At 36.4% G+C, this 21,412-nt stretch overlaps 1 protein-coding gene across 1 annotated transcript in view; it reads left to right on the top strand.

Moving 5' to 3' along the window:
- Positions 1-20,177, top strand: part of LOC133524851 (heat shock protein DDB_G0288861-like) — a 45,471-nt gene extending 25,294 nt beyond the window's left edge. The window contains 3 exon segments of the mRNA XM_061860999.1: positions 670-834; positions 17,308-17,409; positions 18,290-20,177. Of these exon segments, the coding sequence (XP_061716983.1) occupies positions 670-834; positions 17,308-17,409; positions 18,290-18,475 (453 nt within the window). The 3' untranslated portion in view covers positions 18,476-20,177.
- The last annotated feature ends 1,235 nt before the right edge of the window (positions 20,178-21,412 follow it).

The raw sequence follows: 21,412 nt of genomic DNA, 5'->3' as shown, positions 1-21,412 counted from the left end.
GCATTTCTAGCAGCTGTTTTTCTCCAAAGCACATCCGACATCCGATATCGGAACGGACAATGTGAAAATGCTCGAAGCCTTGTCTCCAGGAAACAGTCCAGTCTAGTCTAGTTATGGAAAAATGGCCGCTCATTTTCGACCGCGGGCCAGGAGCATATATCGTCAGTCATCGCCTGCCGGCTAATACTTTGTCAGTTGATAGTTTAGATGCTATCATGAATTAAAAATAACCGTCAGCCGGTTGTATCGCGGTGGAAAGACCGTCAGCTGGTCACATGAACATGTAAAAAATACGTGCCTTATCGCAAAGTATGCGTTATGCGTGATCCAAAACGCCTGATGGAATTCATCAGACAGCGTCAGGAATCATAAAAAGATAAAGCGCTTATGTTCATGCGACCGGCTGACGTTCTTTCCACCGCGATACAACCGACTGACGGTTTTTTTTTAATTCATGATAGCATCTAAACATCTGACAAAGTATCGGCCGGGAGGTGATGACAATTTTTTTTTAAGTTCCTGGTTTGCGGACTATTTGTTTAACCTAAAAATCACTTCCAAAGCGCTAGTGATCCCAAAGCAACACAGACAGTTTTCTTACCCCTGCTGGTTAAATAATAAAATGGTTCCATTTCATACTATCCCATTCTCAACTCTATTTGACTGCAGTACGAGGAATCAGGCAAACACTCCAAAGGACACAGCACGAAAGGAAGCCACGACATCCACAAAAAGGAGGAGTATGAGAAGAACGTAGAGTTCTTCGAGGAGGAGGGAGATTCGGCGGAGGAGGAGAAACATGGCGGCTACCACAATGAGAAGAAACATGAGTCGGTAAGTGAGACTAATAAATATAAATCCACAATTTCACAATGTTCCCAAAGTCAACATTTTAAAAAAAGGTCACTTCTGTGTCAATACAGTAAAAGTTAAGGACTTGGTACATATCCCGTTTTTCTTAATTCGAGTCTCAAGTACTGAAAAATGTATTTAGATTCCCTTACATTTGCAATGTCTACAGGAAAGATACATACAAGTCAAATACATTGTAGAAAAAGGTCACTTCTGTGGACAATAAAATAACGTCTCTGGTACATAGATTTCCCTTGTTTTTCTTATTTGAGTCTCAAGTATTGAAAAGAATTATCCCGCCTGTAAAGATGCCGCGTAAAATTAGCTTTAGATTCCCTTAAATTTGCGATGTCTACAGGAAAGACGCAAACAAGTCAAACCCATTGTAGAAAAAGGTCACTTCTGTGTGTAATAAAATAACGTTATATCCCGTTTTTCTTATTTCTCTTATAGTCTCAGGTATTGAAAAAAGTTACCCCGCCTGTAAACGTGCCGTTTTAAAATTGGCTTTAGGTTCCCTTAAATTTACGATGTCTACAGGAAAGAAGCGAACGACTTTGCTATAAAATATGTATGACCAGGATGTATTATTTTGGCTATAGTAGGGCCTCTATTTACCAACACAGACAATGGACCCATGTCGGCTTAAAAGGTCGACAACGCGCGTGTAAGTCCACTAGAGTCGAAAGCGGATCCGGGTATATCCTTAAACTACGTCCAAAATAGAGGTATGGGCACTGTGAATGTCATCTCACTGTGTGTGGTAGGGCACTGCACAGCGGATATCATTCCAGATCTAGAGCAGAGCCCAACTGGGGAAGTACCTCCACCCTACAGACCGCAGCCAAATAACACTAGACCCTAGTCATAGTGTTGTGTACCTGCCGGTGAGTAAGGTTGCCAGAGCTCAACGAGGGTGCAGTGTTAGGATCGGCAACGCTCATGTAACTTCTCTGGAGTTGCAGGCGTACATAGGCTACCGATACTGCTTAACATCAGGAGGGCCGCACGCTTGTTTGCCATTTGCGTGGTATAAATAAAGTTTATAGGTCGTGTCATTCACGAAGACGCGTGCCTTTAGTCGTATTATTATGTTATTAAAGGTTAGATTTGACAAATCTGCGCGTCATCGTGGATGACACGTACTATAAATCCCCTTGAAATGTATACCTCTCGAGTCGAATGACGGTCCGTATGACAGTTCATTTTTATACGGAGCAACTGTCAAGTAAAATGTTTGTAGACATTTTTTGTAATTTTTTTAATTTTGCCTACAAATATCATAATGATGGGCCGTCGACCCACCCAATGATCAAAAAGCTTGAAGGCAACATATTTTCATAAAAGGAAGAAAAACTCAGGCAAGCACCCAAAACCAAGAAGATTGGTATTGTTGGACTATACTTGTAATAATCTAGTAATGGAATATAGTTGGGTGGTTTTACGGGATACAGAATCATCTAAGGCTTGTTAAAATTGACACACGTTTATAAATAAACATTTTTAGGGTTCCGTCCGTACCTCAAAAGGACAAAGCGCAACCCTTATGAAATCACTTTGTTGTCCGTCCTCCGTCCGTCCCTCCTTCTGTCTGTCAAGATCATTTATCTCGGGTACGCGTGGATGTATCGAGTTGAAATTAAAACTATATACTCAAGTTTACTGGAATCTGTGAAAAAATCAAACTTCCACGTTTACGCAAAAAAAAGGATACGAGCGTTTATGCCGGAAAAAACATATATTACGACTTACGAAATTCTCAGGGGAATCAAAATGTAAAGGATACTTTCCGTTGAACCAGTACCCCTAGTGTAAATAATTTCGATTTCGAAACGTGACGTACGCGTTTGCGTTTAGTCTCATTTTGTATGGGTTTTGAACAGCGCGCCAAGGGGGACGTTTTGGAAAGTCAAAAATCTCATACAAAATGACACTTAACGCAAACGCGTACGTCACGTTTCGCTGTCGAAAATATTTACACTAGGGGTACTGAACTATGAAATTTGGCAAGTTATATGTATTTTCTTATACTACAAGTACAGGGAAAAAGCTGAAAATTAATTAGTAAATTTAAATTAGTAAAAAATAAAAATAAAGTAAAAAATAAGTAATTTTTTTATGGAACTGTCCGACTAGCACTTGTCCGGTTTTTAGGGTCCCATAGTCAACTAGGAATCCTTATAGTTTCGCCATGTCCGTCTGCCTGTCTGTCTGTCCGAGGCTTTGCTCCGTGGTCATTAGTGCTAGAAAGCTGAAATTTGGCATGGATATATAAATCAATAAAGCCGACAAAGTCGTAAAATAAAATCTAAAAAATATTTTTTAGGGTACCTCCCCTACACTTAAAGTGGGGTGATTTTTTTGTACTTCAACCCTACAGCGTGGGATATCGATTGAATTTCAAAACGAATAGGGGTCTTCAATAAACATTTTTTGATAAAGTGGATATATTCGGAGATAATAGCTACGAAAAAAAAAATGTGTCCCCCCTCCCCCCCTCTAACTTTTGAACCATAGGTCAAAAAATATGAAAGAAATCATGGAAGTAGAGCTCAAGAAAGACATTAAATGAAAACTATAGCGGACATGATCAGTTCAGCTGTTTTTGAGTTATCGCAAAAAGTTTCCCCTTTATAGTAAAAAGACGTACTATCCACAGTTCATCCCTTGGTTAATAATCTACTATACTTTAAGCTCCAGTTTAGCTTATTGTGACGGAAGAGTAACTACGGAACCCTACTCTGAGCATGGCCCGATATGCTCTTGTTTATTTATTTACATCGTTTAAACCGCATGTCCTGCGTCTTCGTCAGCGTTAAAATTCGTTGAATATCCTAGTATCTATAATACTTCCAACTTTCTTTATGATTATTTTATGAAGTTCAGCCGTTTTTGCGTGATCGCGCTACTATCATCGCCATTTAACTATTAATATTTTTACATTAAAGTATATCATCTTTAAATTTTTATTTATCTTGCTATGAGCTGTGGCGCAAGAAGCCGGGACAGCGCTAGAAAGATGACGGAATCCATCTAAGCTAACTCTAAGTATACCGACTTTTATACGACGAAGTGTAAAGTCATATTATGAACGTCATATTTCCAAAGAAATTTGACCACATTCCCACATTTCGTCATTACAACCACGTAGCTTGCAGACTTAGCTTGGTCCGACTGCATATGACTGTCGGCAAACCATAAAATAAGCACAACGGGAGCCTATTTTAATCCCCCTGTTCGCTAACCACCTTGATTGGCCAACATAATTGGATTTCCCCCGATAGAATCTGTATTGAAACTGCGAGATGTGAAATCTATTTGCACCGTTAAGATAACAATTCTGTTTAGCCGTGACGTAGCTAATTTTTAAGCAGATTGAAAGGAGGTAAGTACATTTGTGTCGGTTTTAGTAAAAAGGGAGCCTAGTGGGTGCTTTCTGTCCGAGCACACAAAATAGGTCTAACAGCCACTGTGAAGGTCATTCGATTGTTTAATCGTAACATATTCTTGCACAATCACTTTCAAATTTAAAATTATTGATGATGGAAGGTCGTGTATTCAAACCTCAGCTCATACAATGAATTTCTCGAAAAGTAGGTACGATTATGTAGGTACTAAATAATAGATATTTAACAGTTGAATTTCAAAAAATGAAAAACATTTTTAGAAAAATTAGTAAATCTACGTCTTATATATTTAAAAGACTATTTTAAAACCAATTTGAGGTATTATTTGACTAAACATGTCACCTTAAAGTTAACAACAGGGTTCCTTTTATTTAAGATTAACACGTCTGTTAGATTAGATATCGACATAAGCCGTTTTGTACTTAACGGTGAACCTGATGTCTGACCAATTAGGCGTGACTCGAACGAATCGCAAACAAACAATTAATTTAGAAATATTTTTAACAAAAATTTATTTGGCTTCTGTAATCTAACCTTGTATGGATGCTTTAAAAACTTGGTTTGATTGTAGAAAGTAAAGGTATGATAGTAGAGGAGGTGAATTCCACTTTGCTTTAACACAACTTAAAGCATGACGTGAGAAATACCTACATATTGTTGTATTAGTTAAATGCATTTCCATAGCAACCACAATAGTTAAATGCATAGACATTAAATTAATATTATAGGACGTTATTACACAAATTTACTAAGTCCCACAGTAAGCTCAATAAGGCTTGTGTTGTGGTGACCCGGGACCATCGGCTTCATAGGCAGGTTCACTACCCTCTAGACCAGACAGGTCGTCAAAAGGTATCAACTAAAGAAATACATTATTTTACATATTTACAACGTAACATTCCACTTCTGCGTTTTACATAAATTTTACCTTTTTTACAAGCTTTTATTTATTTCAGTTTCACCTGTTTCACCAGTCCCGTTGTCTGTCTGTCGGTCTGTAATGAAATCTTGCAAGTTAAATTTGACCCACTTCCCGATTTCTAATGAAGCTGAAAATTTGCATACCTACATATGTAAGTTGGCTGACAATGCAATATGGTACTATCGAGCTGATCTGATGATGGAGACAGGACGTGGCCATAGGAACTCTATGATAAAACAACGCAACCTAATTGTGTTTGGAGCTTTTAGAATTGTCTCGATGAGTATTAGTTGCCTGTAGAGAAAAGTACAGTCAGCAATAAAAGCTTGTACCAAAAATGAAGTTTTTGCCAAAAACTTATTACTTTTTATATTAAATTGACAGTATTTCTCACTATAATTTATATTCAAACAAGTATTCGTAGAATGAATTTTTTTAACACTTAATATTGTTACGAGCCGAACTTGTTTGAACTCACGACCTTGGGTTAGAAGCCGCAACCACCGCTTTGTTTTCTGGCCATGATGACATTCGTACATCGACAAACGCCAAACGAAGAGAATTAATTATGGATGGTGGCGGAAAGGAATACAGCTATCAGCTGTAAATAATAGTTCCAAATCTCTCCAGAGTAGCGCTAGAGTAGCTAGCTAGGAACCTAAGCGTTATTGACGGAATGAACTGCGCTGTCTGTTTTTTTTTTCAAATATTCTAGGTATTGTAGTGCCACCTATTTAGGTTTTATGGGTCAAGGTTTTATGACGGATACTTTTCGGTACATGGAGATTGTATTCCTTACCTCTACCTTCCATAGAATTAGTGAAATATTTCCATACACTTCTATTGACGTTTCCTACCAACGATTGTCCTATTGGATAGGCCCCTAGTTTACAAACACTACAATAAATCAATACCTAGCTTTTAAATTCCCGTATACACAAGCAAGGATTACTCATTCTTTCTCATATATGTTGTATGAATGAAATGCTTTCTTTGCACCCCTTTCGTGATGTCATAGTGTGTGACCCTCTTAATAATACAGCACATTATTACCATACATGAATGTGTGTATCGGGTGTGGTAGAAAGCATACGTAAACCAGAATATTTTGCATTACAATCTTATTAAATCACGTTTTGTAAGAGATAGCTTGTCTGGCATAAAATATTGCAAGTTTATTTTTTTTTTTGTTTTCTCTAAAATTAGTGTTACATATATTCACATATTATAAGTTTATAACCAAAAATACTTAGGGCCTGTTTCACAATGTCCAAGTAAAGTCCTGAATAAGGTACTTGCCACTTATCTGACGAATAGTCATCATTGGCGTTTCACGATCTTCAAATAAGCCTAACTAGTAGATAAAGTGCTAAGTTTTGCAGGAAATTTTATCTAGCAATTAATGTATTTATATATTTGAAAAAAAAAATGATACTTTACTTGGACATTGAAAAACAGACACAACATTATTGCGTTTAATTTATAGGGTTTCGAGTTTGAGTGATACTAACAAGATACGGATTTTAAAAGTCATTAATAAATATTTATTACCCGAGTGCCAAAGGGAGGAGGGTAATGTTTTTCGAGTGTATGTATGTATGTATGTATGTATGTTTCTTTGTGGCCTCCTGTAGCCTAAACGGCTTGATGGATTTTGATGTAAGAGGTATCGCTAGATTCGTCTTGATCACAGGAGTGTCATAGGATGGTTTTTGGGGGTAACTAAAAAGTTATAAATAAAATAAAAATTATTATAAAAAAAAAACAAAAACCCGACTGCACACTAAAAAAGAGGAAAACAAGCCCCACAAGAATATTGTTGTTGATGGTAAGTATCGCAGGCGGGGACCAACAACCAAAATGACTATAAGTAACGCTCTGGTGGTCCCCGCCTGCGATACTTACCATCAACAACAATATTCTTGTGGTGCTTGTTTTCCTCTTTTTTAGTGCGCAGTCGGGTTTTTGTTTTTTTACTTTAAATGACTAACTGAAATTAAAATATGACAGACTCGTAAGTAAACGACAGTAACTACTACTTAAGATGTGATTACGATCAAAGGAATATCAAGCGTCACTCTGCCTGTATTTTTGTTTATTTTCTATCCGATATCAATTAAATTAATTTTGAACAAGCAGAAACGTCTGCGAACGATACTATTAAGCTTAGAATAAATTTAAAAGTAGAAAAAATTACTGTCTTGGGTGAGCGCTGGATTATCCAGAGGCCGTAAGTACAAGTCTCACCCAAGACAGTAATCTTTTCCACTTTTAAATTTATTCTAAGTTCGATATCAATTACTTTTCAAATACACACATTTAAATATAAGTAATTATTTGTCAAAAAAAATGACACGGTGGCTTCACTCAGAATTTGAAAAAAATGTAAGCAATCAGAATTCTGAACACCCACAAGCGTGTCTAGACATCGGGATTGGATTAAAAACTTGGGATTAGCCTTTCTTATCTTATCTTTTATTATCTGTGAATTTGTTTAGGATAATGAGGGGTTTTTTAAGTTAGTTAGCTGATTGGAAATATACAGTTTTTCACTTCACGCAGAGTTCACTTGTTGAAAGCATTTTTTGCCTGGTGCGATTGCTTACAGGCCAATTCTAGTTTTAGTGTTTCCAATACGTTACTGATCTGTCAGTATAAAAAAGTGACATAAATGTCACTTTGACACTTACAGACAAGTATCATGGGGCCGATTTTTTTTAATTTCGAGTGCTCGACTTCGTCCCTCGAAAATCTGTGAAAAACGGCGAAATGCTATTTTTGACATACAAGCGATAGAAATTGGGAGTCTAGTACAAATACAAATACAAAACTTTATTAATAACGCCAAAGTTATAGGTCAAAATGTCTTAATAATAGGTACAATAGTACTTAAAACAAACATGTCAATGTCACAGAGTAATACTTAATATAGATCTGATTCACATTAATTCTCATTTCATATAAAAACACTCAACATAATATAAGTTAATACAACTTCATAGTACCTTAATACGAGTAACCTATGTACACGGTAGTTTAAAAAACTCATCGACGTCATACAAAGATAAGGTTAGTAGCCACTTTCGCAGTCTACATTTAAATATATCGGTGGAGGCTGCATTTCTGACCACTGCGGGCAGTCAGTTAGTAGTATTGAGCACTCGTTTTTAATTCTATTAGTGGAATTGAAATGCCTAGTAGTGGAGATAGTATTAAAGGGAGCCACACGAAATCGAGCGCTCGAAATTCAAGTGTCATATTAGAAACATATGTAGTACCTAACTATAACTAGAATGTACTTGTTAGAGAGCGTATATTTTTTTATACACTCCAATATCAATTCATAAATAAATAAATAAATAAATATTATAGGACATTATTACACAAATTGACTAAGTCCCACAGTAAGCTCAATAAGGCTTGTGTTGAGGGTACTTAGACAACGATATATATAATATATAAATATTTATAAATACTTAAATACATAGAAAACACCCATGACTTAGGAACAAATACCCATGCTCATCACACGAATAAATGCCCTTACCAGGATTTGAACCCGGGACCATCAGCTTCGTAGGCAGGGTCACTACCCACTAGGCCAAACCGGTCGTCAAATTCATGAATTACCTAATAATCAAAATGATAATATTACGAGGAGCACGTTGAACATTTTCGGATACCTACTCGCTTTAGTGGCGAAATGAAAGGCCGTGTAAAATTAGAAATCAATAAAAAAACCGGCCAAGTGCGAGTCGGACGTCGGAGTAGCGCACGAAGGGTTCCGTACCATTATCTATAAAAACGAGCAAAAAAAACACGTTTGTTGTATGGGAGCCCCTTAAATATTTATTTTATTCTGTTTTTTAGTATTTGTTGTCACAGCAGCAACAGAGATACATCGTCTGTGAAAATTTCTACTGTCTAACTATCACGGTTCATGAGATACAGTCTGGTGGAAGACGGACATAGACGGACGGACGGACGGACAGCGCAGTCTTAGCAATATGGTCCCGTTTTACCCTATGGGTACGGATCCTTACAAATCACTGAATAAAGTAAATTATTCATCTGTACTTTTGTTGCATCAACCATCATTTTAATAATTAAAATTAAGGTTTAAATTATTTAAACCTGTAGATATGACTTTTTACAAAATAGGGGCTCAGAGTTAGGGGCCTACCTTTTAAAAAACGCGCTTTTTCACTGATAAAAAAAAAACAGTTTTTTATGTAATGAAATAAGTTATACGACCAGCATTCAATAAAATGCAGTCGTATGCTCCAAAAACTCTAGTTACCACACTCAGTGGATGAACAGACAGTTGAAATGCTTTTAAGGGCCAATTCTGAGATGCATCCCCATGCAGCTGCGTTGCGATCTCATTGCCCAGTTTCCGACCGGCACACCGCCACCTATTGGAAAATTGGGCAGTTAAAAATGCATTTTGCATGTATTTTCTATAGGAAATTATTACTTTGTTTAGATATAATTATTAGCCAATACGTAACGGTATTTTGAATGGGTAAACAGTGACTGGTTTAAGTCGTCGTAGGTTCGGAAATTCAATGGAAAATTTTGTGGATAACGGTGTTGGCTGAATATTTTATAAAGTGATTAATAAGTATTATTAGTAGCTATATCCAGTAATACCGAGCGCTGGAGGCCTAGCGGTAAGAGCGAGCGACTTGCAATTCGGGAGGTCGCGAATTCAAACCCCGGCTCGTACCAATGAGTTATTCGGAACTTATGTACGAAATATAACTTGATATTTACCAGTCGCTTTTCAGTGAAAGAAAACATCGTGAGGAAACCGGACTAATCCCAATAGGCCCCTCTGGGTTGGAAGGTCAGATGGCAGTCGCTTTCGTAAAAACTAGTGCCTACGCCAATTCTCGGGGTTAGTTGCCAAGCGGACCCCAGGCTCCCATGAGCCGTGGCAAAATGTCGGGACAACGCGAGGAGGAAGAAGATCCAGTAATACCGATGGTTATGTAATCCTTAGGTATTTTTGTTAAATAAAAATTTTATTTGAGAGTGGATTACAAACTCTGCATCGGATTATTTACTTACAGGTAGTATCTTGGTATCTGAAAGGCAAAAGATTTACATTAAATTATGTAATATTGTATTACGTTTGTAGAAAAACAAGATTTTTACGAAGAAAAACAAAGTTTCATTAATCATACTCCTTTGTAATAGGTATCGAATTACAACTCTTATTAACAATATTATATACAAGGGAATAAGATTATATAAAACTAACCTAAATCTATATTTAGTACGTACGGTGTACACGCAAAAACTAAGAGAAAGTTAGACTTAGGTCTTTCCGGACCTAGGTATCCTGTGCCAAGCACTAGGGTTGCCTACGGCATCTGTGATCAACTCGGAGAACTAAACTTTCCCCTTTCTTTGGGTTAGGCCCTAAACTTTCCCATTACGTCCGTTATATAACATCCATATTAATTAAGAAAAGTTTGTGTCCACTTACATTGTTAGCTTCAAACTATTAGGAGTCCCCGGCAAGCTCGGCCGCATTTCACCTTCCCATACAAACGGAATTTCGTTCTGAGTTTAAAACTACATGTTGGATTGTAATGAAACTTTGCACATACAATGACATGTATATATATGCCTGTAATTATTTTTATATCGCTCCAGCTTATGTATTTATTTAACTATGGTATCTGAAGCTACATAAACTAAGTACAGGCATAGATATATCTTGTCCTATTGTAAGTGCAAAGCTTCAGCGCAATCTATCTAGTCGTTTTAAAATGTGAACGTAACTACGTTTGTATAGAGAACCGAGCTTGCTGTGGACCCTTAACCATGACGGTATGTAATGAACCTGTAATGTCAATCCTTTACTATTAATAAAGTATTGTTTGTAAGGTATATATCGTGGTCATAAGTGGATAAGCATCAGTTTATGTTTTAGGTATATTAATAAAAAAAGAAAAAATAGTTATTTAATATAGTGACGTATGAAATTATGCATTGTGTTTGCATGCAATTCCTACGAAATCATTAAAAGGTAAGCATATCGTACAAGCATATCAGCACAAACGTTCCTGATTCATTTTCGCGTCGTTCTGGCGACGAGGAATTCAAATATCGAAGTAGCAAGTCGCTAACAAGCAAAAGTTGGATCGTGCTTAATTCTACATCATTTTACATGATTTAAGACATATCCGCCATTATGATATGATTTGTCATATTTCCTATTTCACATTCTATATAAATTACAAGGTCATTTGTGACAACAATGCTAATGCAATCATATATTTCGGCCAAACGTAGGTTATCCCCTAAACATACACAATTGATAGGATAATTTCTCAACGGATGGGATTAGACATATTATTTACTTTACCAAGCTCTGCCTCGTTCTATTTTCTTTCCATTCAAAAATAATCCTTGCACATAACTGAGCAGATCCGTTGCAGTTAAAAATAATCACTTTGCAATGTCGACATGTCGCAAATTTCACTGAGTCAGGTCGAATTTGCCTCACATTGATTGAAAACCGTGACAATACCGCAAGAAGTCAGTATCAATTTTGATTAAATCGGTCACCCAGCGTGGTAGTTTGATTGACAACATTCAATTGTTGCCGCTTTAGCAACCCTTGTCAGATTGACAGTTGACTAGTGAAGTAATGTGGTAATAACGGTTATTGTTGTCATCGTCATCTCAGCTTTTTATCGCCTACGTATATGATAATTACACTTTTATCGTATATCGTATATTAGGACTTTATAATGTTATTCACAAATAAACGTCACTTATCGTCTCATCGCGATTGAAAGACACATACACTGTCATAAGTACGCTGTCACGTTACAGATCAGGCTCGCATTTACATACTTATCTAGTCGGTACCCTGCTTATGAAGCCGATGGTCCTGGGTTCGAATCCTTGAGATTTATTTGTGTGATGTACAGATATTTGTTCCTGAGCCATGTTTGTATTTTATGCCTTCTTGACCTTACTGTGGAGCTGCAGGTTCGTGATCTTCTCTCACTCTTACTGAGCATAAGTGAAAGCGAGATGGACGTGCGTCCTGGGGAACGCGGATATCATGTTCGCACTTTGGAAGCAATTTTCGTTTTTTTAGTTTTTGTGCATAAATTGTTACACATTTTTAAAGTGCGTTTTAGACCCATGTTCGTGATTTTGTTGAAGTAGAATGAAAGTAACAAAATCAAGATTCGAATTGGTGAAGTCCCTAGAGAAAATCCTCAAGTTTGCTAATTAAATTTTTGGCAACTGTATTGTTACATAAGAAAGCGGTACGATTTTTCACAAACTCCGCTCTCTACACCCGTAGGTAGTAGGTAAGTGCCGTAGCAATTTAATCAATTTGTGTAAGAATATTCTATAATATTTATTTATTATGATACTAATATACTTACATTATTATATTGGTTAAAAAGTGACGGCTACGGTGGGAGACGTTAAGCGCGACCATTTTGGGGCCGCTGAGGTTATTATCGCATTTTGTGGCTACAATGGACACTTGCCAGATTTCGTCATTTTATTTTACAAAATGGTCTTCATTTGTAGGGTTTCGTACCCAAAAGGTAAAACGGGACCCTATTACTAAGACTCCGCTGTCTGTCTGTCACCAGGCTGTATCTCATGAACCGTGATAGTTAGACAGTTGAAATTTTCTCGGATGATGTATTTCTGTTGCCGCTATAACCAAATACTAAAAAGTACGGAACCCTCGGTGGGCGAGTCCGACTCGCACATGTCCGGTTTTTTGCTATTCATGCAGATTTTTAATGTGCAAAATTCCGCCCCACCACCAAAACTCATTTACTTATTAACCGTATTTTCAGTAAATTTTAATTGGTTTTCCTTTAGGGTGCAATGCGTGGTGGAAAAGAAAGCCTCGTTGTTTCCAAGAACAGTTTAGCGATGCTTTACCCCCACTACCCCATTTTTAATTTATTCGACTTTATAATGTTATTCACAAATAAACGTCACTTATCGTCTCATCGCGATTGAAAGACACATACACTGTCATAAGTACGCTGTCACGTTACAGATCAGGCTCGCATTTACATACTTATCTAGTCGGTACCCTGCTTATGAAGCCGATGGTCCTGGGTTCGAATCCTTGAGATTTATTTGTGTGATGTACAGATATTTGTTCCTGAGCCATGTTTGTATTTTATGCCTTCTTGACCTTACTGTGGAGCTGCAGGTTCGTGATCTTCTCTCACTCTTACTGAGCATAAGTGAAAGCGAGATGGACGTGCGTCCTGGGGAACGCGGATATCATGTTCGCACTTTGGAAGCAATTTTCGTTTTTTTAGTTTTTGTGCATAAATTGTTACACATTTTTAAAGTGCGTTTTAGACCCATGTTCGTGATTTTGTTGAAGTAGAATGAAAGTAACAAAATCAAGATTCGAATTGGTGAAGTCCCTAGAGAAAATCCTCAAGTTTGCTAATTAAATTTTTGGCAACTGTATTGTTACATAAGAAAGCGGTACGATTTTTCACAAACTCCGCTCTCTACACCCGTAGGTAGTAGGTAAGTGCCGTAGCAATTTAATCAATTTGTGTAAGAATATTCTATAATATTTATTTATTATGATACTAATATACTTACATTATTATATTGGTTAAAAAGTGACGGCTACGGTGGGAGACGTTAAGCGCGACCATTTTGGGGCCGCTGAGGTTATTATCGCATTTTGTGGCTACAATGGACACTTGCCAGATTTCGTCATTTTATTTTACAAAATGGTCTTCATTTGTAGGGTTTCGTACCCAAAAGGTAAAACGGGACCCTATTACTAAGACTCCGCTGTCTGTCTGTCACCAGGCTGTATCTCATGAACCGTGATAGTTAGACAGTTGAAATTTTCTCGGATGATGTATTTCTGTTGCCGCTATAACCAAATACTAAAAAGTACGGAACCCTCGGTGGGCGAGTCCGACTCGCACATGTCCGGTTTTTTTGCTATTCATGCAGATTTTTAATGTGCAAAATTCCGCCCCACCACCAAAACTCATTTACTTATTAACCGTATTTTCAGTAAATTTTAATTGGTTTTCCTTTAGGGTGCAATGCGTGGTGGAAAAGAAAGCCTCGTTGTTTCCAAGAACAGTTTAGCGATGCTTTACCCCCACTACCCCATTTTTAATTTAATGCTAGAACAGTAATAACACCCAGACATATATTAGTAAAGTTAGTATAATTTATGCCGTTGGTGCAAAGTTGGATTAAAGGGAACGGCTTTTACGACCCGGCTCTGTGTTGCCGCTACTAATTGCACTTTTCAAATCTAGCTTTACTGTTATTTTTTATCCGTTTAAAATACAAGCTAGAGCGAATTATATTCGTAAGTTCCTCGCACAATCAGATTGCAATACTTACGAGGAAATGCCGCCAGCATCCTTGGTACAATGCCTCAAGGGCCTATTTTATATTTAAGCTAGTTATTAATATACCTCTATATATATATATATTCGTAAGTAAATTTATTAAAATATTTACTGAACAATTTTGATCAGAACATTTAGGAAGCGTGCGTGGAGCCGATGACCATAAAATATGTTGAGGTCCATAAAATATGAGGGAAAAAATTGTCTTAATTTTTTAGCCTAAAACTTGCAATAAAGTTATTTAAGTCCAATTTTTTGTGGATATTAAAATTTAAAAAAATAATATTGTCCGTGCATTAAATCATTTTCAATTTAGGTATAATATTCTACATTCTACCTATCTTTATTAATCTATTCATAAAGTTTCTGTCATATTATCAATTTGTCATTGTGTAAAAAATGAGTAGGAATGCCATGCTCCCACGTTTTCTTTGGACCTGTGTCTTAGCCCGTTGTTTAAAAGTTCTTTAGTTTCTTGGCTTATCGTGGGACTTAATTAAAAATTGCACCGTTGGATCCCCTGTACCTGATAGCATACTATTATAACTATTAAATTACTTAAGCAAGCTATTCTTAGGGTTCCGTACCCAAAAGGTTCCATTAGACTCTATTACCTACTAGGCGCCAGCCGAAACAGCCGAAACAGCAATTGGAAATTCACAGACAGCAATTCACATGGCTTACCGTATTCTCACGCATTAAATTCCAAATTCAAAATATGTAACGGCCTCTTAGCCTTACTACAACTGCCTTAGCTGGACTTTGACACTAGCTGACATATTTGCTAACGTATGCGTAATAACTTGTTTTCTATACCATCTCGCTCGCCTATGCGAGTACGAGCGAGATACATAGAAAGTAAGTTACTCACACGCCAGCGACTATGTCAGCGTCAAACTGGTGGCAGTCGTACTGGTCCCGGGTTCGAATCCCGGTTAGGTTAAGGCATTTATTTGTGTGTTTATAACGAATATTTGTTCCTGAGTTGTGGATGTTATATATGTATCTAAAGTTTGAACGGATCGACCTAGCTCCAATCTAATTGGGGCTATGTCGATCTGTGCAAAATATTCCTCAAATATATTTTATATTATATTGGTTTTTCATTGGCTGGTGCTGGTACGGCTGCTAGTATATAGATGACATTTTCACTATGTTTATTTTTTCCACTATGTGATTTTGTTAAACAACAGACCCTTTACACAAATGACCCGACTCGTACTTGGCCAGTTTTGTTTTTCAGTGTCTATTACCGAGTTCTCTAATGAGTTAAAAGTACTTATTGTTCTTGCCGATGCTGTCCATTAAATATGATATTCTTGGACTTGTTTAGAAGTGCACGCCAATCTTAGATAAAATGAGTAAGTTGATTGTTCCTTATTGTTTAAATGTAAGGTGATATCGGAGCTCAAATCAGAAATATTTACCTAAAATTTAAATATTTACGTTTACTCTCTGAGGCTGAAAGGATAGAAATAACATGAAACAAACCAGTTTATTTTTTACAAGCTTTTATTTAGTTTCACCTGTCACGTTATCAAACTGTCTGTCTGTAATCAAATCATGCAAGTTAAATTTGACCCAATTTCCGGTTTCCGATGAAGCAGAAAATTTGCATACATGTGTAGGTCGGGTGACAATGCAATATTATTGTACCATCGAACTGATCTGATTATGGAGACAGCAGGTGGCCATAGGAACTCTGTGATAAAACAACGCAATCTAATTGTGTTTGGGTTTTTAGAATTGTCTCGGTGAGTATTGGTTATTTATGGAACAGTTTGACGCGGACATAGTCGCTGGCGTGTGAGTAACTTATTTTCAATTTCTATTGAACCACACTTTCGAGTAATGTACAGTATATACTGTAATATTGACTCGTCACGCAAAAACGGCAGATCAAATTAGTGTGATATTTCTCATTTACAAGTAGAAAATCTATAAATTATAAATTGAAAATGCATGTTTTGGAACGTTACATAATCAAACCATATCTGCAACGAAGTATACGGGGTGTTTATTTGGTCACCTGCAATAATTTACGGGATGAATATATATATTACCATATGAATATATGTATTAATGACCTATAGGTCATACTGAGCAACTTTAACATGGGATCAAAGCTAAAATCGGGAAAATAATTTACTCTCCCATAGAAAATGTCAAGGTCAGACAGCCAAAATGTACGAAACTCCCAATATTTTTTCGCGATTTTGGGGTTGGTCCCATAGTAAAAGTTGTTCAGTTATGCCTATAATATTCACCTCGTAAATTATTGCAGGTGACTAAACACCCTGTATTTCTTGCTGGCGCATGAATATCCGAAATTTTAAATTTATTTACGTACTTCTACTGGTTCAAGTGCAGAGCTGATTAATGTGTAGAGTAGACATTAAACTTAAACGCGGTAATGGTTAGGTCATAGTGTACCCCTAGTGTACATTTATTCGATACACTAGGGGTTCTGATTTCGGGGTTGGTCCCATAGTAAAAGTTGCTCAGTATACTCTAAACCTTAACGGGTTTGAGTAATTGCTTTACGTTCAGATACATACTGTAGTATACCTAGACAGCTAGCCAAATTTGCACAAACCTGGCAGTATGCGTATCCTTATAGGCTCCATACTTGAGCACTTGGCAGTGAAAACTTATCGTGGTCCGACTCTTACTAAAGTAGGCATATTCAATTTACTTACCAACTTATTTCAATCCACAGGGCGGCCATTTCAAGAAAGGGAAACTCCACAACGATCACCACCATAACAAGAAGGGCGAATCCGGACACTTCATCAAGGGAGGCCACCACCACGCTCACAAGGTGAGTGGTCATTGTCGTATGATCGAGTTCAGTGGCCCGGTCATGTCATTTTAAAGTAAAAGTAAAGTAAATATTTATTTGTTGTACAAGAGGGCAAAGCTGTTGTTTAACCGCTCGTGCTACCCGAGCAAGCGAAACATTCTAATAATAAAAAAATATTCATTCAAAATCATCATTTAAAAGTCAAACTACCAGGTAACATAAGGAAACAACTCACATTGCATCTGATTACTTTGCACCACATATGGATAAAATGCAACTTTCTCATTACTTTTTGAATAATCAAGAGGACCTTTACCAGTTGGTATTGTGAAAACAAAATTATCTGGTGTACGGATAAGGACGAGCGAAATGCACGTGCGATTGATAACTAAATGACATCCAGGCCAATTCGAATAGTCACTGATATCAGAATGATCTCAGAATCATGTTATTTAATGGTTGTACGTTCGCCCACGCCAATGCATGGACAGACAAGTACGACCGAAATGCAATAACTGAATGACAGCAATTGCAATCCGGATCGGAAGTGTATGAAACTATCCGGATCTACGGATCTTTCTATACATTTCAGATCCATCGTGCAAAGCCTAGCTAGATATCATTTTGATATCAGTGTACCTACGTTCAAATTGGTATGATAGTTTGGAAAGATTCGCTTGTTAGTGTGTGTCTTTTACTTGGTATTATTCCAAAAAGAGTGATGAGTATTATTCTAATGTCACGGTCAAAATTGGTTTCCCACTCTATAGTCGGTATAAATATATTTTATTTATAACCGAATATATAGTTTATACTAGTTAGAACCAAACTACTAATAGTAAAAGCAAAACCCATCTTTACATTGCTTTTACTCTTTCTAATGTCAATATGTCCCCAGGGCCACAAAGCCGCAGACGGACATGATGGTCACGGCAAGCACCACGCGGCGCACCACCACGGTAGCGGTCACCAGGGCGGCAAGAAGTGGGTGTACCACCACGGGTACCCCGCCAAGAACGCGAACCTCATCGTCATAGACCGCCGAGCTGATAGGTACATGCATGGACCTACCTACTATGGATAATTTGAGAAAAATGTGAATTAAAATACAATGTTTAACTTAATTTTGGTAGTACAGTAGAGCCTGGCTAATCCGGTGATCTCTGTAATCCGGACGCTAAAGGCGCACTGCACTGTCTTAAAACGACATTGATAGCATCAAAATTACTTTTCTCACCCCATTAAGAGACTAAGTATAGCTCTGGTCTACTACTTTTATAACTAAAAACTCTTTTTCTTTTCGTTGGTTTCTTTGAGTAATATGTTAATACATACAGAAAAAGCTTCTTCTTACCAATTAAATGATTATCCGGATAATTCGCCACCGTCCGGTTTTTTTCCATCCGGATTAGCGAGATCCTACTGTACTGTTAACAGTAATAAAACACAGTCAGCAACGAGCTAGACACCAAAATCGGACACCATCTAATAGATTTAAAATAGAGATATCCTATATTAAATACTAATATAGGGGTTAAGCGCTGTATTTTAATTTAATGTTATGACTCACTATAGATTTTTGAAATCGTCATTATCGGGTCTGTGCTTTACATAACACGGTAAGGCGTAAGAAAAAATTACGGCGAGAAATGGGAGTCATTATAAGTAAATATGAATTATATGATTGGACCATTAATTGAGTCTGTTTTCGAATAATCTTAATAGTCATTTGCTTCAAAGAAACAAGAAGTCCAAAGAAGTGTAGGTACCTATAGATTAAATTTGGTAACTCTGAAGCGTAGAGCTGACCAGTGTTATCACTATAGCTAATTCATAGATATCATACATCTTATTTATGTATGTGTGAAAGGACATTGAACATTTAAAATAAAATTAAAATGAAACAAAATTAAAAACCAATTATGTGTCAGTATGTAATTCTCCTTGTATGAAAATATTATGATTTATATCAGAAAAATGTAATCTATGACGCCTAAACCTTCATAATAATGTCGTCTTCTTAATTATTGTTAATGTTTTATGTGATTTACGAACAAGGTTGTGTTCTTATTAATTTGGTACAACAGTTAGAGGAGAAATGTCATGAAGGAGCTAATTTATAAAAGAGCCGCTTGGGTCTTTCGAACGTTTAGACTGTTTAGATTCTAAACGGGCTCTTTCATTTCACTTTCCTCTACAGTTGTCGTTTGTGTACCATTATTCATTTAACATAATTTTATTTTTATTTTACTTAAATGTTAATACTATTTCCTTTTTTATTGTGGAACGTATCACATTATAATATATAAATTTTATATGCAGATGTTAATCACAATAAAATAATCAACGGCGTTAGTGACGTTGTCACAGTTGCAATTGTTGAATTCGCGGTCAATGACGGATGGTCAGCTAGAGCAATTGATAGCGCATTGGACCGGTGATCCAATGATGTGGGTTCGTATCCCATGTTGGTCAGAGTTGATCATCGTTGATTTTTTTCATTGTGATTGATATCTGCATATACAATGTATTTTACTTTTTTATATGGTGTGTAAGGTATAAGTAAGTAATTTATAAGCAACTTTTGCACTTGACTGCCACATGTAGTACTTATCTATATTTCTAAATGATACTTGCTTCAAAAGCCATTTATAAATGATCTTGTAAGTGTAAATATTTTTATGTAATTATATTTGCGTTTCTAGTTAATGTTATAGTTATATTGTAAATAGTATTGTTTTTTACTTTGTAATAAAATTATATGTCAAATATATTTTTTCATTTCAAATTAAATCATCAACCAAGGATATAAGAGATGATGAAGAATAAGAATGAATTTGTATGGGGTCTTGACCGCTTCCCCGCAGTACACGGCACTCGTCGCAGGTGTTGCTCCTGTAGAAGATCTTCGAAATGGATCGAAATAGGTCGAGTTTGAATCAAGTAAAATTACGTAAGTAGCGCGTTTAAAATAATTTTAATATATTTGAATCTCACAGCAGTTTTATGCTCGTGGGCTTATATTTTATGAAAGCGTACCTTAGACTCTTAATTTAATATAGAGCTTTCGCTATATTATTTTCCTTCACCTAGGAGTTAGCAGTAAATATTAAATACTGATATTTAATATGATACTATTAAAAGAAAAGCCTGTATAGGGCTTGGCAGTGGGTGAATCGTATTGGCGTGCAGCTTAAGAAAAACAACGAAATATTATTTTCACTGAGTATATTGATAAGCCGTGAATAAAGCACAGTTTTATTACAACTATCAAACAACGGATGACTACAATTAACTAGAATAATTTTAATGTACATTGAGATAAAAATATCGATGCTCACAGTTCCATCTTGAAAGGGAAAGAGAGAGAGAGTTGCCAGTATGCAAAACGCGAGTGACACATTATGAGCATACCAACAATACCATATGTAAAAATTAACACTTCCCCATATGCTTATAATGTTATAACATGCTTAGGTATACATAACAAAATATAGGTATCACTTGCAGAAGTTGAAAACACTTAAACCTATATAATATGCAATCATTCCAAGCAAACCAGCCAAACAAGCTACATACATTATAAACTAACACTTTACAATATTACATTGTTTTATAAATTTGTAATGCTTGGTGGAACCTAGAGCTTTAGTAAAAACATCTGCTATCATCATATCGGTTTGCAAATACTTAACAGATATACAATTACTTTTTACCAAATCTTTAACATAATGGTATCTAAGATCGATATGTTTAGTTCGCTTGTGACAATACTCTTTTACTTCTAACAGCTTTTGGGCACTAAGGTTATCATTATATAAAGTTATAATTAAATTTACATTTTCCCAAATTTCTGATATAAAGTTCTTAATGAAACAGATATCTTTGCAAACATCAGACATCGCTAAGTATTCTGATTCTGTAGAAGAAAGAGCAATGCACCTCTGCTTCCTAGCCTCCCAATGGATAGTGTCAGTACCAAATTTAATAACAAAGCCTGTATAAGACCTCCTATCTAATT

This window comes from Cydia pomonella, chromosome 14 (genome assembly GCF_033807575.1).
Source record: "Cydia pomonella isolate Wapato2018A chromosome 14, ilCydPomo1, whole genome shotgun sequence".
NCBI lineage: Eukaryota > Metazoa > Arthropoda > Insecta > Lepidoptera > Tortricidae > Cydia > Cydia pomonella.
Note: the sequence above shows the minus strand (reverse complement) of the source record. Positions and strands in the feature narration are given on the sequence as shown.